The sequence below is a fragment of the Triturus cristatus genome, chromosome 4_1, assembly GCF_964204655.1.
Source record: "Triturus cristatus chromosome 4_1, aTriCri1.1, whole genome shotgun sequence".
Classification (NCBI taxonomy): domain Eukaryota; kingdom Metazoa; phylum Chordata; class Amphibia; order Caudata; family Salamandridae; genus Triturus; species Triturus cristatus.
The window spans coordinates 804,744,586-804,770,211 of NC_140585.1; the positions used below are offsets into that span (position 1 = coordinate 804,744,586).

General features: G+C 42.5%; 1 protein-coding gene across 2 annotated transcripts in view; it reads right to left on the bottom strand.

The window, feature by feature from the left end:
- Nucleotides 1–25,626, bottom strand: part of GNS (glucosamine (N-acetyl)-6-sulfatase) — a 250,164-nt gene that overhangs the window by 173,101 nt on the left and 51,437 nt on the right. For both annotated transcript variants that reach the window (XM_085653417.1, XM_085653416.1), the window contains exons 2-3: nt 6,938–6,997; nt 595–798 (exon numbers count right to left, since the gene is read on the bottom strand). In XM_085653417.1, coding sequence (XP_085509543.1) covers nt 595–798; nt 6,938–6,997 — 264 coding nt within the window. The remainder of the gene's footprint in view (nt 1–594; nt 799–6,937; nt 6,998–25,626) is intronic.

The following is a 25,626-nucleotide window of genomic DNA, read 5'->3' on the forward strand; positions in this document are numbered from 1 at the left end:
TTCCCATTCTGTAAGAGATTTCCTAAAGTCCTTGAGAGAGAAGTAAGGGTTTACCTTAGGTCATCTCTTGCGAGTACAAAGGAGAGATAGACTTAAATGCATCTGTTCGATACTTCAGTGGAAGCAATAGGTGGCCCATGTAGAGCACCAGGCCTGACGCTTTGCTTAGTTAGTTCGTCTTCGAGGCCGAAATGAAATAATGCCTGAAAGATGACTAAAAAACATAAGAAACCCACATTTTACATGGCTAAAATAGGTTCACCTGGATCCAAAACGTGCCCTTAGCCTAGCAATACTTCTACAGCGTTTTGAGTATGAGAAGGAAGAAGATGGATGAAAAACAACAGAGGCAACATTTTGCCCAATTCATTCGGTAAATGTTACTTTTTCTGGGGATGTTACACTCAGTAGCATGGAATACTATCGCTTCCCCAGAGGTAAATGTGTTGAGGGCAGGAACAGGTCAAGTTAAAAAGATCAACACCACCTGAGGTAAGACCAATGTTGGCAATCATGCTTCACTCCCATATACACAAAGTAGTGCAACACAAGACCGGACTGTGAAATAAGAGACAAAAAAGTCATACACAATACCTGATTTAAGTATTTGCCAGCAAAAAAGGTTTGGTAGCCGTGAGCGTAGAGCAGCGCTGGAAATGTGTTGGGCTCCTGAGTCTTCTGCCAGGATTTGCTGCTGCAATTTCCCTCCAAGGTGTCATTCACAACATGATGGTTATGAGGGTACTTCCCGGTCAGAATACTGGATCGGCTTGGACAACACAGGGCACTGGCCACATACTGCACAAGACAGAGAATGGAAATCAGAATGCAGAGTGATGAGATAGCAACAAAGAAGGTTGGGATCTGCAAGGAGAGGAGCAGTGTTGTCATGGTAGGCTGCTCTCGGGGTGAATGGAGAGGGGTTCCTGCTGGCCTGCTCTGGTGCAGTTGGGTGTGTGCTAGGGCTCTGTGCGTCACTGATATTCTGATGTCCAGATATCCCATGAACGCAGATAGTTCAAAATGCTCTCCTTGATATAGAAAAGAATGCAAGACCAGCTCTAAAAATGAAACACAACTTTGCAAATCCACAGTATATCTACAAAAGATGTCTTGAGCATGTATCGATACTCACTTTGGATTCTCTAATTGATAACAAATATGTCGTATAATACAAATTAACAATACGTACAACTATTTCACCACTGGAACCTGATGATGAATAGATAGGAGGGCTAATTTGTGGCTGGACAAGGGAATTACATGGAAAACTCAGTTTTATTTGGGAAAACATGCTTGCATTTTTATGTATTTTTAGGAAAAGATCCTAGGAAACCTACGAATGTTTAGTTTTCTGTGTCACTCATATGTGAAATGTACACACAACCGTCCATTTCATTACGAGAACCCCGTGTTCAATTCAGTGCCATAATATTAGAGGGTGCTCTTAAGTATATAGATTGTGATATTATCAACAGTGCTAATAGTTTGCACAATCAAAATTAATAACACTTTAAGGTTAGGACTAGTGCTCAAAATACCCCAACTCTTACCATATGCCAAGTATATCTATTATACAAATAAATGTTTCAGAACTAAAGGTTTGTATGCCCAAATTTAGCTGCATGACTACAAGAGTACATACAGTACTGGAGTACCACTGTTACCTACTAACCAACACACCACAATAAAGGTGACAATTTGAACTCTGCATCACTAAACGTTGTAAGAATGTCATGGACAAGGCACTGTTATTTTATTTTTTACGCGCTCTGCTGTTGTACTCTTCTAAAAACATAAGCAGACAGAGACACCATATGCGGATCTGTCAGAAATAAGTGCCTGTGTGGACAAATAAGTGCTGGTGCCAATCACCGGCAAACACCCGCACATATTGTTGTGTACCTAGACTCAACAATGGTATCAGAAGTGTGTATACCAAAACCAGCAAGCAGCACAAACCTTGCCACCCGTCTATTACTGGAACTCACATCTGTAAATTACACTCACCCTAAAGCTGGCAAGTAAGTATATTACACTCACTCTCATTAACCATTGGGGTTAAACATATTTATTGTACTGCTTTTCTGATTCTGTGCCCTTGTTTTGATGCTCTGTTCCAGTCAATTCTAACATACCTTTTCCAGTCTCTCTACAGACAGTTTGAAAAAATTCCCTTTTTTTAAATATGCCTACAGACAGCTTTAGCTATGTCACCAGCTCTATGTCATTAAAATAATTTATGAATGGGGGAGGGTGGGTCAACCCTGTTCATCCATTGCTCTTCACCGGTCATTGCGCTACAACCCACCAAATCATACAGCATGGGGCAATGGGTCAACCCATTTCAGCTACATGCTCTCTTACACTGTAAGGAACAGCAATTTGCCTGATCAAATGTGCACATCTGCCTAAAGAAAATAGAGCATGCTAACTCCTAATGAACCCTGGTGTGTCAATAATTTCCTTTGTCAATGCTATTTTATTTCCATCCATGTGTGTTAACATTGTGTGTTCAGGTTAGAATGATTCAAAACCAATAGTATCTTTCTTTGTATCACTAAAAATCACAATTTCCATGTCATGTGCATGAAAACTAAACAAGCATTGGCAAAGCCAACCCGTCTCATCTTTGCAAGAGCTATTGGCTTTGCCAATCTGGTTTAGCAGGTTGTACACCACGTGGCTGCTGTTCAGCATGGCTAAAAGATAGTGAGGGAAAAGTGGAGGAAAGTGTCATAAAGTGGAGTTGAGTGGAGAGTTATGGAGTGGCGTAGAGAGTCGTGGAATGGGGTAGAATGATGTGGAGTAGAGTTGAGTGACGTGAATGGGAGTGTCATGGAGTGGCATAGAGTGGAGTGGTGTAGAGTGATGTGGTGTGTCGTGGAGGGAGTAGAGTGTCAGAGTGGAAGGACATACAGTGTTGGAGAGTAGAGTGACGTAGAGCGGAGTATATTGTTGTAGAGTGGAGTAGTGTAGGAGAATGGAATGGCAGAGTAGAGTGTTGTAGAGTGGAGTGGTGTAGCCTGGAGTGGAGTGAAGCAGACTTTAGTGTGTTGTAGAAAAGAATGCAGTATAGTGGCATTAAGTGGCTTAGAGGGAGTTGCATAGATTGTTGTAGAGTGGAGCAGTGTTGTAGAGTGGCAGAGTGGAGTAAAGTTTAATGGAGTGTAGCGTCAGAGTGGAGTATCGTGGAGTGTCAGAGTGGAGCATTGTAACGTGGACTAGAGTGAATTGGCATAAAGAACAGTGTTGCAGAGTAGATTTGTGTAGAGTGCATTGGCTTTGACTAACGTGGTGTAGAGTTCATTGGCACAGAGAGAAGTGGTGCAGAGTCGAGTAGAGTGGCGTAGAGTGCAGTGGCATAGAGTTCAGTGACGTAGAGTAGATTGTTTCACAGTAGAGTGAAGTGGCGCAGATTGGAGTGGTGCACGGTACAGTGCAGAGTCGTAGAGTTGAGTGGCGTTGAGTTGAGTGGCGTAGAGTTGAGTGGGTCAGAATAGAGTGCAATGGCATACAGTGCAATGGTGTAGAGTGCATTGTTGTAGAGTGTATTGGAGCAGAATACAGTGGAGCAGAGTACAGTGGAGCAGAGTACAGTGGAGCAGAGTACAGTGGAGCAGAGTACAGTGGAGCAGAGTACAGTGGAGCAGAGTACAGTGGAGCAGAGTACAGTGGAGCAGAGTCGTAGAGTTGAGTGGCGTAGAGTTAAGTGGGTCAGAATAGAGTGCAATGGCGTAGAGTGCAATGGCGTAGAGTGCAATGGCGTAGAGTGCAATGGCGTAGAGTGCAATGGCGTAGAGTGCAATGGCGTAGAGTGCAATGGCGTAGAGTGCAATGGAGCAGAGTACAGTGGAGCAGAGTACAGTGGAGCAGAGTGCAGTGGAGCAGAGTGCAGTGGAGCAGAGTGCAGTGGAGCAGAGTGCAGTGGAGCAGAGTGCAGTGGAGCAGAGTGCAGTGGAGCAGAGTGCAGTGGAGCAGAGTGCAGTGGAGCAGAGTGCAGTGGAGCAGAGTGCAGTGGAGCAGAGTGCAGTGGAGCAGAGTGCAGTGGAGCAGAGTCGTAGAGTTGAGTGGCGTAGAGTTAAGTGGGTCAGAATAGAGTGCAATGGCGTAGAGTGCATTGTTGTAGAGTGTATTGGAGCAGAGTACAGTGGAGCAGAGTACAGTGGAGCAGTGGCGAAGAGTGCAGTGGTGCATAGTAGAGTGGGGTAGTGTGCACTGGCATAGAGTAGAGTGGTAGAGATTGGTAGAGTGAAGTGGCGTAAGGTGCAGTGTCAGAGTGTAGGGGTGCAAAGAAGTTTAAAGTGGTGTAGAGTGGACTGGCGTACAGTATACTGGAGTAGAGAGCACTGCCATATAGTGAAGTAGAGTGGTGCAGAGTAGAGTTCAATGGTGCAGAGCAGAGTGGCACAGAGTACAGTGGCAGAGAGTGCGGTGTTGCACAGTAAAATGTTGTAGAGTGCAATGGCGTGCAGAAGAGTGCAGTGGCATCTAGGGGTGCAGAGTAAAGTGATGTAGAGTACAATGGTGTAGAGTGGCATAGAGTGCAGTGGTGTAGAGTAGAGTGTTGCAAAGTGGCATACAGTGCAGTGTAGATTATCGTATAATGCAGTGGTGCAGTGTATATTGGTTTTGAGTAAAGTGCTGTACCTTGCATTGGGGCAAAGCACAGTGGCGTAGAGTGGTGCAGAATAAAGTGACGTAGAGTGCAATGGAGTAGAGTAGAGTGCAGTGGCGTAGAGTAGAGTGTTGCAGGGTAGAGTATAGTGGCGTACACTGCGGTGGTGGAGAGTAGATTGGCAGAGTGTGGATTGGCTTTGAGTAAAGTAGTGTAGAGTGCATTGGCACAAAGCACAGTGGTGTAGAGTACAGTGGCATAGAGTGAAGTGGAGCAGGGTAGATTGCAGTGGCATAGAGTGGAATGGTGCGGAGTGGACTAGAGTAGCGCAGAGTACATTGTTTCAGAGTAGAGTGAAGTGGTGTTGAGTGTAGTGGTGCAGAGTGGAGTGGAGTGGTGCAGAGTAGAGTAGTGTGGTGTAGAGTAGTGTGGGGGAGACTGCATTGGCATACAGTCAAGTGGTGTAGCGTAGAGGAATCGACTGAAGAGGCGTAGAGTGGTGCAGAGTAGAGTGCCGTGGCGCAGTGTGGATCGGAATAGTGTAATGGTGTGGAGTGATGCAGAGAAGACTGTAGTATTGAGGAGTGGTGAAGAGTAGGGTGGGGTTGGGTAAAGTGCAACATGTATGATGTGGTAGCGCACTGTCATTACAGACAACACATTTTCAATTGAAATGACATTTACATTTGCGCAGACATACAGTTTTACTGATAAAAGTAGACAGTGCACAAACGATAATGTGTGGAAGTGTCATCACCTAGTGTATTGATTTGCTTTGAAAGTATTATATTGGTTTTCACTGCACTTCGAAATTACCCAAAAATATGCTACATTTGTGCTTTCCATATCATGAAATATCTGCTCAGTTCATTTACAAACATTTCAATTTAGTTTTGTGCAAGATTAAGAAAACAATATCATACAGCACACCCCCAAGTAGCCAGCATGATTGTCACATAAATCCTCTCAGCCTAAAACAAATAAAGCCAGCAAATAGAAAGCAAGCAAAAGTGAGTTACAAACCACAAAGCCAATGGTAAGTAATGGACAGATTGCTTTGCCAGGGAAGCTTTCAGAATGTCCCCAAGATATTGCTGCTTGCCTTGAAGCAGTCATATTGTTCTATAATAAATATGTGCCCCAATTCATTTTTCCCCATTTTCAACTTTTAGTAGGAATGTGTGTGCTACATTTGCACGTTAGGTCTTCGCTCTATTTTTGTGCCATATGCTTGCAATAAAAAAGCACTGGCAAAGCCATCAGGCGTCTTCTATGAGACCTATTGGCTTTGTCAGTGATTTTTAGCCAAGCTCCAGATCACCGCGGCTGCTTTGCACGCATGCCTAAAGATAGAAAAAGCCCTATGACCTGACCAACAAGTAATTTTGTAACCGTATGTGTGTGCCTACAAAATGAGGTGAACTGGGTTTTTTTCTCTTTATTTGGCAACCTGAGATGGATTGGTAAACATAACTTTACGCAAAAGTGCTTTAAAAAAAACACAAACAGGAGAAGATGGAGGGTGCACCTGGGAAAGCAAACTGCAAGTTTGCTTTCCCAGGTGCAGGAGAGGGGAAAGCAAAGGCCACCATAGGATAGAGCAGCACATGGGGAAGAAAACAACATGGAGCACTGGCGGTGGGCAGAGAAGCAAATGAGGAAGACAGCTAGAAAATACGTGCACTCTCATGGAGTGCCTTAAGAATAAGAAAGTATACTACCCCAAAAGCGAGCACTCGTGGAAGAATAAAAGGAGCCAATCAGAGAGGTGGTAAACACGCTATGCTCCACGACTGGACCAAAGAAAAGATGGATAGGTTCCAACAAATTAAGCCAGCTAATAGAAAGCAAGCAAATGAAGGGAAAAAAACAAAGTCAATGGCAAAGAATGGCAGAAATACATTTCCAGGTAGCCTATGGGCATTTCCCCAAGATGTCTTAGAAACCACACAGCTGTGCTGTCAGGTAGGCTTTGAACTAAAAATCTCATCACACCAGCTTTCAAGTTGAGGCTCACTGGCTTTGCCAAGGCTTGGGAATGTACTCACGATTACACCTTGTAACCATTCTTAGTAAACTTTAATGCTAACCAGTGGACCTGTGGTCATGCCTGCCATTGTATTGGTCTTCTTTCGGGTAGTCTCATCCACTCCTAAAGTAACAAACCTAGTTGACTTCACTTTCAAAGTGACCATAACAATGCATACATGTTGATCACAAAATAAAACAGTGTTCCAAGTAGAAAAAAACAACTTCCATTTAGGAATCAACACATATGAGATTAGTGAATATGAATTTTGAATCAAATGGAACACTTACTGCGTTTGAGAAGGTCATCCCAACGTCAGCAATAAGGGCTTTAGTCTTCTTCAGAGGAGTCTACAAGAAAGACCACAGTTAAGTCAATGCCATAGTATGTCATTATGCTACGGTTTATTACACTGCGAAAAGCCACCCATTCTTCAACATCCCTCACTGTATTCATTCAAATTCACTTCTTAACACTACTGTCCTCTGCGTACGCTACAATTTCTGAATGGGAAGCCCCAATTCATTTTTCCCCATTTTAAACTTTTATAGTAGGATTTTGTGTGCTACATTTGCTTTTTTGTTCTTTGCTCTATTTTTGTGCCATATGCTTGCAATGACAAGCATTGGCAAAGCCATCAAGCCTCTCAAAAATCATTGACTTATTGGCTTTGTCAATGGTTTTTAGCCATGTTCTAGACAAGAAATGAATTAATTATTATTATTATTTGTATAATTTGCTTGGATTTGTTTGCTGTATTGTCGTAAAGCGATGTGATTGTGGAATGTACAAATTGCAATGAAGTAAATGTTTGAAATAGTTTGGGTTAAAACAATGGTTCAAAATTACAAGGCGCAATATTGATTAAAATAGGCAGTATATCTTTTAAATAGCTGTGCTTGCTCGTGTTCAGGTTACATTAACCTGGCCCTAAATTAGTGTACACGTGCTAGGCAGGCATTAGATGAGTAATGCACGCTAAATGATGATAGAATCAGTTTACACATAACTATACAATAGCGACAGTGACATAATCATCAAAGAGAAGGTAGTGCTGGACTTTCCCCATATTTTTACTGTGTATCACATATACACATGCACAAACTCACAAACATTAAAACAGACGAATGTACAAAAACATAAAACATTTAGTTAGCTCTTTCTTTGACTAGATGGAATGGTTTTAAAAATAACTTTTTAAAGTTTTTGTAACAGTTTTATTTCAATATTTATTTTTTTTAAGAACAAAAATAGGCAAGGTAGTAAATAGGGGAAGGCAATTGGGGAGAAACACCCAGCTTCAGTCTCTGAAAAAGGTAAAGGTTTCACTGGGAGCAAAAAAAAAAAAATCAGTGATTTCTTACTGCATTGATGTTTGAAGCCACGGACGTCATCTTCAAACCCACGGACATGTGGCATTTGTCACAATGAGTAGTCATGTCACTTTAGTTTTCACAGACGGCTAGAATGGTGATTACTTCAGCTGCTGATGGTTGTGACAATCAGGACCGGACTGGCCATAGCAGGCACCAGGAGTTTCCCCGGTGGGCCAAAAGTGTAGGGGCCGGTTTTGTACCAGTGAGGGCCGGTTTTGTTACTGGGGGCTGGTTTTGCAGCAGTGCTGCAATATCGGTCCCCTGTAACAAAAGCGGGAGCGGTGCTTCTCACTAGCATCCCCCCCTCTGCTCCCCGGCCGATCGAGCAGCAATCTGTCAGGGCTGGGAGCTGTTCCCAGTGCGGCCATGGTCACAATGTTGCTGAAGATGTTGAAGGTCCTGCATGTTCAGCAGCTCCCTCTGTCCAAAAGCAATGCTGGGTCACGCAGGACACAGGGAGCCGGCAGGGACCGCTGGGGCCTTTAGGCTCCCCCCGCGGTCGGCAACATTAGAACACGGGGAGCCGGCAGGGACCGCTGGGGCCTTTAGGCTCCCCCCGCGGTCGGCAACATTAGAAGGGCGCCCTGGGTGGGCCCGAGGCACCCAGTATTGTGGCCAGGTCTTGGGGCTGGAGTTTCTGGGGCCATGGAAGGGGGCCGCGTGGCTCCCTCCCATGTTTTATAAAAAAGTAAAGGCCAGGGGATGGGGTCCCCCGGGGCCAAAAATCAACACAGGGAAGGGGGGCCATGTAGCCCGCACTTCCTTTATTTAAAAAAAAAAAAAAAAATTAAGAAAAGAAAAAGTTGGGCCCCAGGGGATGGGGTCCCGGGGCCATAATCAACCCAGGTAGTGGGGCAGCATGGCTAACCTTGCCATTCTAAAAATATCTGGCCCCTGGGGATGGGGATCCCGGGGCTAGAGTTGACCAGGAGAAGGGAGGGGCACACAACACCCCTCCCCCTTCCTTTATAATTTAAAAAAATTAAAATGAAAAAGCTATCAGCACATCGCTTGAGGCCCCGCCCCCTTTCTGCACCACTCTGCAATCCCGCCTCCTGGTGCGCTGCTTGTTGTAAGATGAAGTCCCCATTCCTGCTGAGTGTCCTTGGGGGCCAACAAGACCTCCTGCTGTCGCCAGTAAGTCCCAAACAGCGGGATTGCTGAGAGGTGGTCGGAGGCCACACCCCCCGTTCTCAACCTCTCTGCATATGCACCTCCTGGCGCACTACTGGATGGGGAATGAATTCCACTTTACTGCGGAGGGCCTCAGGACTAAAGTGGACTTTTTCCCCCAACCAGTAGTGCGCCAGAAGACATGTTTGCAGAGGAGACGAAAAGGAGTCATGGCCTCCAACAACCTCTTAGCAATCCAGCTATGTGGGACTTACTGGAGGTAAAAGGAGTGGTAGATGGCCCCCAAGGACCCTCAGGAGTAAAGTGGACTTCATCCTCCAACCAGTAGTGCGCCAGGAAGCATGCTTGCAAAGTGGTGGGAAAAGGGGGCATGGCATCCGATGACCTTTCAGCAATTTCTCTGTGTGGGACTTACTGGAGGTACCAGAAGGGGTAATGACCTACTCTATAGCCTCCCAGATGTTACACTGGGACCCCTTGAGGGGCATCCCATGTGATGTAGCACATCTCATCCAGGGCCTGAAGAAATGTAATCACATCACCCCCATCTTGATAGAACTCCATAAAATTCTCCTGTTGGACCGCAACGTCTTCAAAGCCAGCCGAATCATTTACAAAACTATAATGACCAGCACCCACGCTTATCTTACAGACAAGCTCACCATCTCTGGTGGATCTCAGGCCACCCACAGCCAATACACCATCAGACCGCAGACTAAGAAGTGTAAAAACGAAAAAACAAAAACAGCAGACCTTTTCCATCTATGCACCCAGGATCTGGAACAACATCCCAATTTCCATCGTGCATGCCACTACTCTGCTGTAATTTAGGAATGGGTTGAAGAGACACTTCTTTACAGAACACTTCATCACAATGCATTAACCGTTCACAACCCAGCTCCATCTCCTATTACTCATTAACTTTATTCTGGTCTTTGACCATAGACACAGCTCCTCTGCCTGTTGGATAGGTTTGTGCTATAGAAATACAATATACGTACATATAAACATAGGGGAACGCATGGAAACGTTTTGAGGAGATGTAAGTCCAAGAACGTGTTCGCCAGATTTATATGCTGCATGCAGTTGCCAAGATAAGAGTCAAACTATGTTGGAACTGTGCTACCTATTCACATGATTAGTGGAAAGGGTGTATGGTTGACAATGTCAAACACTGCTGACAGATTGGTTACAAGAAGAAAAAGTTCATCTACAAGATATTTAACCCATCATTCAGTATGTGGAGCACCGCTGTTTCCATACTGGAGCCAATCCCTAAACCACAATATCAAGTAGGTTGTTTTCATCTACAAAATCCTCCTTCTGCTTTGCAACAGAACTTTCCAGAACTTTTGCTATGAAGGGAATGGGAGGTTTGCGATGGGGTGAAAATTGGTACGGTTTTCTGGATCTTAGTTAAGCTTTTAGAGAAGGGTGTTGACTTTAAGGCAATTCAGGGACTATTTCTTGCATCACTGAATAATCTATCACCTTCAACAGATGGTGTCAGGTATTAAGGGAAGTCACTAGATATCTTGATGCTAATGAGTAAAATTAGATCCATTTGAGATTTGACAACTATAAACGTGGTTTGCTAGTTGATGTTTAATGAGTTAATGCATGTTTGTGTGGTAAGGGAAACCTTGATCCCTCCTATGTTGTTAAGGAATTTGGAGAATGTCTTACAGTTTCTTTCTTGAAGGAGATATCAGAGGTCGTCTGTGGGTTAGACCAAATTTTTTACAATGTTGAAGAGCTTTTTGGGGTGATTTTTAGACTGTCTGAGCTCAGATTTTTTGAAGGATGCTTTGGTGTCTAAACTGTGTTTCTTGCCCCCTTTGCGTTTAAGGCAAAGTGGTTATGGAATCAGTTTGAATAGGTTATTCCGCCATTGGCATCCTGTAGTTCGGACGGCTCACTGTTCTTTGAAAAGTTCTTTTTAAGTTTTGTAGACTTACAGATCTTGTTCCTTTTTATTTTATGGGGGAGTAGGCAAGAGAGAAGGGGATTTGTAGATGGTCTGACCAGTCAACTAGAATAGAAGCTTCAGACACAACAAGGTCTGATTTGGCGATTTCAGGGTAAAAATAAAATCAAACACTTTACAGAATCTCCAGGTTGTCCATGTTTATCTCCCCAATGAAGACTAACGTATCCTAGGAAAACATTGTTCGAGGCATAATTGCTTTTCTCTTTCATGAATTCAATTAGTTGTCCAAAGAATAGGAGATTATCACTGACAGGTGATACATGATAAAGAAAATTGTGGAATCTCTTCCAGTGTTCTCACTTCAGCTGACACACAGTAGGAGGTAGAGGTTTGGTAGAAGTCATACTTTTACACTGGATAAAGTATATGTGTATGACAGCTAAACCACCGCCAGACTTCCCTAACCTGTCCAAGTGATAGATTTCATGGTCTGGAGGGATGGGAAGGTCTTAAGACCATTTGGGAGGACAAGAGAAGATTTTTCGTACTGCTTACTGGGACAGAGCGTACAGACACTTGAATGAGGCACTTGGGGTTGACTGGGTTAGTATTTGATCTAGGTGCAGTGAGTCTGGCCCATAAGAGGATAGGCATCTTGGATGTTTTTGAGGATTCTAGAATATTTACAAACTGATCAGTTAATCAATTACCTTGTCAGGAAGTAGTTGAGCCGTTCTTCTTTGTTACTACCATGGGTGAACCTGGAATATGGTTTACAGGGATTGGGGGGGGTGGGGGCGAGGGTTGTAGGAGGGTTTTCATACTGTGATCCCATGTTGGCAAAGATTTTACTTCCTCTAGAGAACTTGTGTCCGGTGTATCGCGAGAGGAATTATAATAGGTGGAGGTGATGAGTTGTTAATCTCAGTGACCAGCTATTGATTGAATGATGAGACCGATGACATGGAATTGTGTGAGACTGTAAGAGTGGGATGGTCTAATACATCGTGGGTGAGGGGGTCACCAGAAGAGGTACTCTTGCTTCATGATCTTACTCCTTTGATGTGACATTAGACTATGAGGTAAGAAGATTCTCTCCAAGATTTGGGAGAAAATTTGAGAGAGTTGGAACAGTTTCTCCAGTAGAAAAAGAAGCGGTAAAAAGTGTGAAGCCAATGTGATTGTGAGTTGAGAGGTGATGTTTGAGAAGATGGGGGTATAGAAGAGTGCAAGATATTGGAGGTTAGGAATGAGAGCGATGGGATGGTGAGTTGATGTTGACTGTACTGATTAGCAATTTCTGGGACCACAGGATTGTTTTGAACTGTAGGTTAAACTAAGCAGGGGTGGTGTCTGCCTGTTGAATCCTCATGTTACCATTGCTGTACCTAGAGATTGTGGCCTTCTCTTGTAATTCTGCCACGGGAATATTGATAGCTTTATCCCATGGGATATCTTCCTATATTTGTAGACCTTAAGCTCCTTCCTAAAAGCTTAATTCCAACAGGAAGTTGGAAGACAAGGTCCGTCTAAAAACAATCATAATGAGCACAATGGTATTGGTCCACGATAAGTGTTTCTGGGAACTCTCATTATCTTGTGTTTGATTTCAAAACTGCAACGTTTTTCTACTATGTCCGACAATGGTGTGTGAAAATATATCTGAGACTGCAGTTTCTCTATACAGGAGAACTGCAGCTCCAGCAAGTGCAGCATGGCAAATCATTCCTTGTATGGAAGTCAAAAATACTTCTCGCTCCAGTCCAGTCAGAAACTGCACTGCTGATATCTCAGTCGATCCTGGAGGATTTAGGGGCAAAGTACTACCTGTATCACAATACTCAGGACAGTGACTTGTTCCATGCCTAAGCTCAGATGCACAGAATTATTCAAACCGCAGTCTGAGCAAAGGCGCACTATCCACCCGCCTTATGAGGTGCCAAAAGGTAAGTAACAGATTCTTACAGGATCATATTATAAATTATATTGTACACGAAACACTTAATGTCAGTGTTGGATATGTAACCAATTCTAACAAAAGCAAAAAGCGTAATCAAACATTGACATGCTAGTAAAGTACTGTATCATAATTAAATTCATGAGTGCTTGAAAAGTGTCAATGAACTTCTGGTTCAACAAACAAGATGAATATGAAACAACGATCAAAGGTCTTCTTTTCTGGTGCAGAAAGCGTTTTATTTTTTCAGCCCAGCGTCATGGCATTCCAATGCATTTCGGTTATAAAAACCTTCATCAGGGAAAAGCTGAAAGAATATATGTATACCCATAAGTACTTTGAATTCCTATACAAATGACATCTTATGAAAATGCAAAACAATTCAACAGGTAAAAGCATATATTGTGTGCACATGTGTTTTTATCATGAATTGCATCCAGTGTTTTAACCAGTGTTTTAAACAGCCAATATCTTAGAGCAGTTAGAGAATCCAGAGACAAACAATAGCCACCTATAATAATGACAAATCTGGAAACTTTCATGATATAAGATCGAACACCACCAAATTCTGATACATGTTCAAACGTATACAGATATTGCAATAAAAGCCCCGAGACCCTGTGAACATGAGTCGAGTGAAAAACCGAATGAACAGTGATCACAAGTGTGAACGATAATGCTACCCAGCCACCTGTAGAAGTCAAGATCACCGTGTGCGCGCGAATGTGCAAAACAAAAGGCTCACCGCCAGATTTCTCTGTGAGCTTGTGCTATCAATAAGGTAAAAGATGACCGTACTGAAAAAGGAAGGGGAAAAGGCCAGGTTATAAAAAGTGAATTGGCGTCTCCAGTAACCTTCGATTAATGTTATAAAGTCATAGAAAGTGAACCGTGCTGCCACTTACTTAATAGGCGTAATTAAGAGCCTGCAACGAAAACGGCTGCAACATGGAAGTATGTAGCGTCTTAGTTCAATGAGTGTCTGTTTGAAAAAGTGCAATAATTGCATCAGTTGCGGGTTAGCCAGCAAAGGAGTAAGCTTCACGAAGTGAAGCGTTTTAAGCATAAAGGTTACCTGCTGACGAGCCGCCGTTATGTGCCTAGAAGGAGTTCGATGTTCCGACAGGAAAAGTGTGGAACTGTTTCGGCGCCATGTCCGTTTGTATATGACACGGACCACTTGTAATGCGTGCCGTGCGTGCCTGTGTGACTGGTGTGGAAAACAGACTGTAGCCCAGACGTGGTGTAAACACTGCTGAAGCCAAAAATAAAGCCGGACACCCGTGCAATAAAGACAGAATGTGTCGTGAGTGTTTCATTGAGAAGTACGATGCGCTGAAATGGTCATGAAAGTGAGGAAAGATGCAAAAATGGAAATAAAGAGCCAATTGTAGAAAAAAAACTGTATACAGACATGCTACCAATGATTTGCGCGAATACCACAAATGAGGAGTTGTTAACAGTGAGTTTCCATGCTATTCAATCAGCATGTAACGTTATACAATCCAAATTGTCACGGAAAATGAGAAAGTGGACAGAAAATGAATGAGTTCAAATTTATCATTCAGCCCACAAGGGATCATAGTTTGCAAGAACCGTATCTAAAAGGTCTCTCTTTGAGCCAGATATTTATTAGGGTCAACATGTGGTGGTGCCGACACATGTTCAAGGATTGTAAATCGGAGTTGGGGTATGGTATGTTTGTGTGTGAACCAGTGTGCCGCTAGGCAGGATTTCATATTCGATGTTCGAATAGACCTTTTATGTTCTGTCACTCTTATTTTAATTTTCCTAGTTGTCCTCCCCACATAAACTAGCCCGCAGGGACATTTGATGGCGTATATTACCATGGTTGTGTTGCAGTCAGAAGAATGTCTAAGCTTTATTAGTTTACCCGTGTGGGGATGTGTAAAGGTGTCACCAACTATCACGTTACCGCAATGTCCGCAATTGTGGCATTTTCTCATCCCTGTTTTGATGGAGATGACAGGATCTCGCTGCTTTGTGGCTAGTATTTCTTTGATGTTTTGAGATCTGGCCAGTGCGAAAATGGGTGTTCCAGAAAAGACATCCTTGAAATCATGTTCTTGTTCGATGATTTCCCATCTTTTGAGAATGCTTCGTTTGATGGCTCTAGCTGCTGTGGAGTATTTTAGCACGCATACTTCCCGTGTAGAAGCAGGTTTTATGGGTTTTTTGAGTAGCTGTGTTCTTTCCATGTGAATTGCCTTATGTCTGGCAGTTTCGAGCACTGATGGTGGGTAGCCTCTCTCCAGGTATTGTTGAGACATGATTTCAATGTCTGTTTTTCCTTGTTCGTCATCCGAACTTATTCTGCGCACTCTAATAAATTGTGACAGAGGTAGATGGTTTTTGAGAGTTGGAGAGTGAAAGCTCCGGTAGTGGAGTGCATTGTTTCTGTCAGTAGGTTTCTTGAATACTCTGGTTGATAAAGATGACCCTTTTTTTCAATCAAAATATCCAGGTAGTTGATGGTGGATGGATGGATAGAGTGTGTAAACTTGATGTGAGGGTGACAATCATTGAGAGTGGAAATGGCCCCTTCCAAGGATTCTTGAGTGCCTCTCCAAAAGATCAAATGTCATCAATGTACCTCAGGTACAACAGTAAGTGATCAGACCACTGCTTGTTATGTAAGATGTGTTCATCCTCGAATTTTGCCATAAAGATGTTGGCGTACGTGGGTGCCCCAGAAAAGCCCATAGATGTACCGGTCTTCTGTAGAAAAAAGCGTTGTTTCCACGAAAAGTAGCTGTGATACAAGCTAAACTGGAGAAGTTCAAGAAGAAAAATGTTGAGAGTTTCTTCATAGTCGTGTCTCAGGAGCATCCATTCAACAGCCTCAATACCTTCGCCATGTGGGATGGAAGTGTAGAGTGCTGTGACATCTATAGTGCCTAATAGCATCTCTTTGTTATCAGGTATTTTGATGTGTTGAAGTTTATTGAGACAATCTGTGGTATCCTGTACGTATGTCACCCATTGTTGAACCAGAGGTTGTAAAAAATAATCTATGAATTTACCTAATGGTTCGTGCAAAGACCCACAGCACGCCACAATGGGGCGGAAGGGAGGATTCACCATGTCTTTATGCATCTTCGGGAGCATATATACATGTGGTCTTTTAGGGTAGTTGGTGGTCAATAATTTGAATGTGTTTTCATCTATCCAATTGAGGTCTTTGGCCTTGGTTAAAATTAGAACCAAAGTTGCTTGAAAGGTGTCCGTCGGATCATTGTCCAGGGCCATGTAGGTGTCGGTATCTAGAACATGTTGATCCACTTTATCTTCATAATATGTGGTGTCCATCACCACTAGGGCACCACCCTTATCTGCTGGTTGAAAGGTTAGGTTTTTCCATGAAGCAAGATTAGTGAGTGTCAACCGTTCTTTTTGAGTGAGGTTGCTTTTTGTACTGACTCTTTGGTGAATAGGTGCAAGATCTTTTTTGACCAATGTTTCAAAAAGATCAATGGCTTTATGAGTGACTGGTGGCATGAATGTGCTCTTTGGTCTGAATGCTTGGGGTCTGGTTTCTGCCACAGACTCAATCGGTTGGTCTTGCATAATCTGGTGGAAAAACTACCGTAAACGTAGTTTGCGTGTGAATTTGAAAAGTGATATCTCTGTTTCGAGTGCGTTGGTCCGGTATGTAGGAACAAAAGACATACCCTTGTTCAATAAAGTCAGTTCATTTGGTTTCAACTGGACACTAGAAATATTCATCACTAGTTCCGCTTGGGATTCCTTCGGGTTCCATTTGTTTTTTTTGGAGCCTTGTCCCCTCCTGGTTCGGTGGTACTGGCTGCTGGTGATTCTTCTGGTGGATGGTTCGAAGTTCGACCCAACTCTAAAAAAGACGTTTGTTTAGTTGTGCCGCTGGTGGATGGTACACTTTCCGATGACACTGTAGCTGAAGGAGTACGAGTAGCTAAAGGAGTACGAGTCGAGAGTGTTTCTTGCTCCGTTGCTATGCTCTCTTCCGAGGTTGAAGCATCCGGTTTTCTAAACGTGCGTCTTTGGGCATACATCTCTGCCCATGTATAAACCTCGTCCTGTTTATAATCGATGGTGTCTCGTCTAAACTTACGAAGTTTCCGGTCATGAACTTCTTTTGCGTGTTCGTCAAGCTTCTCATTCATATCTTTGAGAGTTTGCTCAAGGTCATCCGAAGATAATCTTTGTGATAGATCATCTTTCAAATCTTTTATTTCAGCTTCCAATTCTTTGAGTATGACTGACAGTTCTTCAACAATTAGAAGAATCAGGTCTAGAGAGCACTTATTAAGAATCGCAAACCATTCGTTCATGAAAGGTTTATTGAACTTAAACAGCATAGGTCTGAGTGCAATGCGTAGCCCTCTAGGGATGCGTTTCGCCTTGTGGTACTGAATGAGTGTGGTAGCATGAAGTCTCTGGTTAATTTCTCTCCTCAAGGTGTATTGTAATTGCTTAAGTAATTGGCTGGTGGAACCGGATGGGGCCTGAAATGCCCGGGTTTCATCGATCAGGGAATATATGTTTGCTGCTTCTTCCGCAGAATAACCTTTTGTTTCTGCTTGATTGGTAGTTAGGTGAGAAATGTCCTCAAAGTCCATGGTGGGTGCCGGTTGTCAAAAGTGGGGCTGGACAGTAAAAGACAAGAATGTAAGGGTAGACAACCTGCACTCCTGTAATTATGTATTAGTTTATGAAATCAGGTATTTACAATTAGTGAAACTTAAGTGATCAAGGGTGCTGCCTTTGTGAGACCTGTTCAGCCCCGAACAGGCTATGTAAGTAAGGCACAGAATTATTCAAACCGCAGTCTGAGCAAAGGCGCATTATCCACCCGCCCTATGAGGTGCCAAAAGGTAAGTAACAGATTCTTACAGGATCATATTATAAATTATATTGTACACGAAACACTTAATGTCAGTGTTGGATATGTAACCAATTCTAACAAAAGCAAAAAGCGTAATCAAACATTGACATGCTATTAAAGTACTGTATCATAATTAAATTCATGAGTGCTTGAAAAGTGTCAATGAACTTCTGGTTCAACAAACAAGATGAATATGAAACAACGATCAAAGGTCTTCTTTTCTGGTGCAGAAAGCGTTTTATTTTTTCAGCCCAGCGTCATGGCATTCCAATGCATTTCGGTTATAAAAACCTTCATCAGGGAAAAGCTGTAAGGAATATATGTATACCCATAAGTACTTTGAATTCCTATACAAATTACATCTTATGAAAATGCAAAACAATTCAACAGGTAAAAGCATATATTGTGTGCACATGTGTTTTTATCATGAATTGCATCCAGTGTTTTTAACCAGTGTTTTAAACAGCCAATATCTTAGAGCAGTTAGAGAATCCAGAGACAAACAATAGCCACCTATAATAATGACAAATCTGGAAACTTTCATGATATAAGATCGAACACCACCAAATTCTGATACATGTTCAAACGTATACAGATATTGCAACAAAAGCCCCAAGACCCTGTGAACATCAGTCGAGTGAAAAACCGAATGAACAGTGATCACAAGTGTGAACGATAATGCTACCCCAGCCACCTGTAGAAGTCAAGATCACCGTGTGCGCGCGAATGTGCAAAACAAAAGGCTCACTGCCAGATTTCTCTGTGAGCAACGGAGCAAGAAACACTCTCGACTCGTACTCCTTCAGCTACAGTGTCATCGGAAAGTGTACCATCCACCAGCGGCACAACTAAACAAACGTCTTTTTTAGAGTTGGGTCGAACTTCGAACCATCCACCAGAAGAATCACCAGCAGCCAGTACCACCGAAACAGGAGGGGACAAGGCTCCAAAAAAAACAAATGGAACCCGAAGGAATACCAAGCGGAACTAGTGATGAATATTTCTAGTGTCCAGTTGAAACCAAATGAACTGACTTTATTGAACAAGGGTATGTCTTTTGTTCCTACATACCGGACCAACGCACTCGAAACGGAGATATCACTTTTCAAATTCACACGCAAACTACGTTTACGGTGGTTTTTCCACCAGATTATGCAAGACCAACCGATTGAGTCTGTGGCAGAAACCAGACCCCAAGCATTCAGACCAAAGAGCACATTCATGCCACCAGTCACTCATAAAGCCATTGATCTTTTTGAAACATTGGTCAAAAAAGATCTTGCACCTATTCACCAAAGAGTCAGTACAAAAAGCAACCTCACTCAAAAAGAACGGTTGACACTCACTAATCTTGCTTCACGGAAAAACCTAACCTTTCAACCTGCAGATAAGGGTGGTGCCCTAGTGGTGATGGACACCACATATTATGAAGATAAAGTGGATCAACATGTTCTAGATACCGACACCTACATGGCCCTGGACAATGATCCGACGGACACCTTTCAAGCAACTTTGGTTCTAATTTTAACCAAGGCCAAAGACCTCAATTGGATAGATGAAAACACATTCAAATTATTGACCACCAACTACCCTAAAAGACCACATATATATATGCTCCCGAAGATGCATAAAGACATGGTGAATCCTCCCTTCCGCCCCATTGTGGCGGGCTGTGGGTCTTTGAACGAACCATTGGGTAAATTCATAGATTATTTTTTACAACCTCTGGTTCAACAATGGGTGACATACGTACAGGATACCACAGATTGTCTCAATAAACTTCAACACATCAAAATACCTGATAACAAAGAGATGCTATTAGGCACTATAGATGTCACAGCACTCTACACTTCCATCCCACATGGCGAAGGTATTGAGGCTGTTGAATGGATGCTCCCGAGACACGACTATGAAGAAACTCTCAACATTTTTCTTCTTGAACTTCTCCAGTTTAGCTTGTATCACAGCTACTTTTCGTGGAAACAACGCTTTTTTCTACAGAAGACCGGTACATCTATGGGCTTTTCTGGGGCACCCACGTACGCCAACATCTTTATGGCAAAATTCGAGGATGAACACATCTTACATAACAAGCAGTGGTCTGATCACTTACTGTTGTACCTGAGGTACATTGATGACATTTTGATCTTTTGGAGAGGCACTCAAGAATCCTTGGAAGGGGCCATTTCCACTCTCAATGATTGTCACCCTCACATCAAGTTTACACACTCAATCCATCCATCCACCATCAACTACCTGGATATTTTGATTGAAAAAAAGGGTCATCTTTATCAACCAGAGTATTTAAGAAACCTACTGACAGGAACAATGCACTCCACTACCGGAGCTTTCACTCTCCAACTCTCAAAAACCATCTACCTCTGTCACAATTTATTAGAGTGCGCAGAATAAGTTCGGATGACGACCAAGGAAAAACAGACATTGAAATCATGACTCAACAATACCTGGAGAGAGGCTACCCACCATCAGTGCTCGAAACTGCCAGACATAAGGCAATTCACATGGAAAGAACACAGCTACTCAAAAAAAAACATAAAACCTGCTTCTACACGGGAAGTATGCGTGCTAAAATACTCCACAGCAGCTAGAGCCATCAAACGAAGCATTCTCAAAAGATGGGAAATCATCGAACAAGAACATGATTTCAAGGATGTCTTTTCTGGAACACCCATTTTCGCACTGGCCAGATCTCAAAACATCAAAGAAATACTAGCCACAAAGCAGCGAGATCCTGTCATCTCCATCAAAACAGGGATGAGAAAATGCCACAATTGCGGACATTGCAGTAACGTGATAGTTGGTGACACCTTTACACATCCCCACACGGGTAAACTAATAAAGCTTAGACATTCCTCTGACTGCAACACAACCATGGTAATATACGCCATCAAATGTCCCTGCGGGCTAGTTTATGTGGGGAGGACAACTAGGAAAATTAAAATAAGAGTGACAGAACATAAAAGTTCTATTCGAACATCGAATATGAAATCCTGCCTAGCGGCACACTGGTTCACACACAAACATACCATACCCCAACTCCGATTTACAATCCTTGAACATGTGTCGGCACCAACACATGTTGACCCTAATAAATATCTGGCTCAAAGAGAGACCTTTTGGATACGGTTCTTGCAAACTATGATCCCTTGTGGGCTGAATGATAAAATTGAACTCATTCATTTTCTGTGAACTTTCTCATTTTCCGTGACAATTTGGATTGTATAACGTTACATGCTGATTGAATAGCATGGAAACTCACTGTTAACAACTCCTCATTTGTGGTATTCGCGCAAATCATTGGAAGCATGTCTGTATACAGGTTTTTTTCTACAATTGGCTCTTTATTTCCATTTTTGCATCTTTCCTCACTTTCATGACCATTTCAGCGCATCCTACTTCTCAATGAAACACTCACGACACATTCTGTCTTTATTGCACGGGTGTCCGGCTTTATTTTTGGCTTCAGCAGTGTTTACGCCACGTCTGGGCTACAGTCTGTTTTCCACACCAGTCACACAGGCACGCACGGCACGCATTACACGTTGTCCGTGTTATATACAAACGGACATGGCGCCGAAACAGTTCCACACTTTTCCTGTCGGAACATCGAACTCCTTCTAGGCACATAACGGCGGCTCGTCAGCAGGTAACCTTTATGCTTAAAATGCTTCATTTCGTGAAGCTTACTCCTTTGCTGGCTAACCCGCAGCTGATGCAATTATTGCACTTTTTCAAACAGACACTCATTGAACTAAGACGCTACATACTTCCATGTCGCAGCCGTTTTCGTTGCAGGCTCTTGATTACGCCTATTAAGTAAGTGGCAGCACGGTTCACTTTCTATGACTTTATAACATTAATCGAAGGTTATTGGAGACGCCAATTCACTTTTTATAACCTGGCCTTTTCCCCTTCCTTTTTCAGTACGGTCATCTTTTACCTTATTGATAGCACAAGCTCACAGAGAAATCTGGCGTTGAGCCTTTTGTTTTGCACATTCGCGCGCACACGGTGATCTTGACTTCTACAGGTGGCTGGGTAGCATTATCGTTCACACTTGTGATCACTGTTCATTCGGTTTTTCACTCGACTGATGTTCACAGGGTCTTGGGGGGCTTTTGTTGCAATATCTGTATACGTTTGAACATGTATCAGAATTTGGTGGTGTTCGATCTTATATCATGAAAGTTTCCAGATTTGTCATTATTATAGGTGGCTATTGTTTGTCTCTGGATTCTCTAACTGCTCTAAGATATTGGCTGTTTAAAACACTGGTTAAAAACACTGGATGCAATTCATGATAAAAACACATGTGCACACAATATATGCTTTTACCTGTTGAATTGTTTTGCATTTTCATAAGATGTCATTTGTATAGGAATTCAAAGTACTTATGGGTATACATATATTCTTTCAGCTTTTCCCTGATGAAGGTTTTTATAACCGAAATGCATTGGAATGCCATGACGCTGGGCTGAAAAAATAAAACGCTTTCTGCACCAGAAAAGAAGACCTTTGATCGTTGTTTCATATTCATCTTGTTTGTTGAACCAGAAGTTCATTGACACTTTTCAAGCACTCATGAATTTAATTATGATACAGTACTTTACTAGCATGTCAATGTTTGATTACGCTTTTTGATTTTGTTAGAATTGGTTACATATCCAACACTGACATTAAGTGTTTTGTGTACAATATAATTTATAATATGATCCTGTAAGAATCTGTTACTTACCTTTTGGCACCTCATAGGGCGGGTGGATAGTGCGCCTTTGCTCAGACTGCGGTTTGAATAATTCTGTGCCTTACTTACATAGCCTGTTCGGGGCTGAACAGGTCTCACAAAGGCAGCACCCTTGATCACTTAAGTTTCACTAATTGTAAATACCTGATTTCATAAACTAATACATAATTACAGGAGTGCAGGTTGTCTACCCTTACATTCTTGTCTAAGCTCAGATGCAGTCACTTTATCCCATGTGTTGTACACCTTTGTCTAGATACTCAATTGCCGGTGCAACACCGAGCATATCCAAAAAGTGCTCGGCAAACATTTTTCTCACCTCTCTCACATCTGCTGCCAACTTGCCTCCTAGACTTTTCCCTTTGTTTGTCTTCCCATCCTCCTTCTGATTCTGTATTCTCAACAACACTTGTGCTGTAGTTCTGGGGCAGAGAGTTCTTTACAGGCACCAGTGGACGGAATCAACAATTGAGAGCCCTTAGGTAGAACATAATGTTCTGTCAAGAATGGCCTGAAAAAACATCAAATCAAGTCTGAACTAATCTTGGGAATCCTCTTGGCCATTAAATAAACAGCTTTTGTCTTTTTTCGGATACATTCCTCTCCACCCAGATCAGATCTAGGCTACAGGGAAGCCTAACCACCTATTTGACTTTAATGCATCTCGTACACCTTTATCCTGTTAAATGGCTTAGACTCAATCTTCCTTCCCGGTCCTCTTGCACTCGTCAAAGGCTTTTTCAACTTTTCCACAATAGCATAAGGAGTTGCTAATATTCTGGAGCATTCTGTTTCGTCCATCATGTGTTCTTTTTGCTTTTGTTGTCCAAAGTGGGAAGGGAAAGCCCAGGCGTGGGTCCCGTGCCCACAGTGCCACTAGATTCAAGCTAGGCCGACTGATGAGGGGTGATACCCCAAAACCAGTCCCAGGATGCTGGTTTACAGTCCAGGGAGGACCTGGCCTGGCAGTTCGGGCTGGACTGTTCCCATAAGGAGCAAGGTCAAGACTGATTTGCATATGGCTGGGTCCAAACTGGGGTGGCGTGGTGAGCAAAAAAATGATGGACTAAACCCAGATCTGTAACGGGGTGAATGTTTGCATTGTTCAGAATTCCTTTCATCATCTGATCTTTTTGTCAATATTCCGGAGCATGTCAGCTCCTTATCTCCCTTTCTCATCACTGTGACATTTATCTATAGCCCACCCAATGTGCTTTTTTTTCCTCTTAACATAATTCAAAAACAAAATAATTAATGTATAAGCTGACCGTAGAAACCGATCCTGTTCACATCTGTTTTATTGCAAATGAGGTAGAAAATGATGGTATGTGCCTACCTGATAAAAGTAGAGTAGAAAACAGAGTTCACAAGCTTTCTAACCATTTGTAGTGAAACTTATCTAAAATGTCTTAAGTCTTCTCTTTTCTAAATGGAATTACCTTGATAGGCACTCTGTTATGGGTCTTACTTTACCGTTCAAATAGGGAATCATTAACAGCTGTCTTGAATTTCCCTGCAAACACATTTAGGATTGGCGAAATAATTGTAGCAGCTGTGGTGTTGAACGGCTATAGTCTATAAGCATCAAACACATAGGTGGTAAATTCGAATGGCCGCTAGCATTTTTAGTCACCAGAAAATTGAGGAAAATTGGGACTGAGTACAGTAAGCTCCCATTCTCCCAAGGAGTTGGCCTGGCCCAATCTCATGGGAATATAGTCAGCCATATGGGGCATTTCATCTCTGCCGCAGCAGACCACCGTCAAACCCTGGTGGGATAACAGGAAATGGTCACTTACTTATTGCTGCCACATCAACTTCGCTCTACTTAGGAAAAAAGGGAGTGTTGAGTATTTCCTGAAATGCTTAAAATTCACCATAGAATCAAAATGCAGACGGAGAGAGTTTCTTGCCACTCTTTTTTTGATTTTTAATCACCAGGTTGTTTTATGCATCACCTCTTTAATGAACCTGGTTATAAATCGAATCCACTACAGATATGGCTGAAATACGAATAGTAGTTTATTTACTCAGCACAGTACCCACGCTACTGCATCAACACAGGTCTGCCAGAAACTACATCAAAGAAACGCCACTAGCATTCCATAGTCTGCAGCAGGAGAAGTTTACAATGGAAACCCCATTGAAAAGAAACCTGGGCCATTTAATAAACATAGCATGCCAGCTCAATTATATGAAACTATTTTCAACATATTTGTCTCCAAAAACACAATTAGAGCAATGATATAAACTTACACAACGTCTCTTAGCCTAGACAATGGATGTCCCTATCCATCACTTTTACACTGGATGCCACAAGGTCTTCCAGGATGTCACCAGATGACAAATGATTGCTAGGGTCTTTATGGTTAAGATACTCCTGAACATGTCCCTCTTCGAGTTGGTTCATACAGTCTTCTAACCCAACATCACTCAAAAACAAGTCCTCAGACCCTATAATCTAGACAAGAAAATTGTCCTCCACTCATGCTTCTTCGTTTATGAAAGCCCCACTTGCGCACTTCACCACTATTTTTTACGCTCCTAACTCTGACTTCTTGTGCGAAAAACAGAACTTTCACATCTGTAATAGATAACAGACTTATAATTTATTTCGCTGCATATACTATTACCACTATGATTGCTACCAGCATTCATGTTGCACACTTCCTCACCACCTATAGCATTTCCACTCTTATGCATAGACATAATACATTTTCTGATTGCTCTCTGCTTTGGCCATGATGATAGCACCTTGTAACTTTGGATCAGCCATAACCCAATGTAGTTCTTGAAATTCTTTGCTTCTTACAAGGACAATAATTTGATCCCTAATCATTTCATTCATCATTGCCCCAAAATCCCATGCCTTAAATAGGGCCCTTAATGCCGGTAGAAACTCCTCAAAGGATTCTCCTTTTTTTCTGAGCTT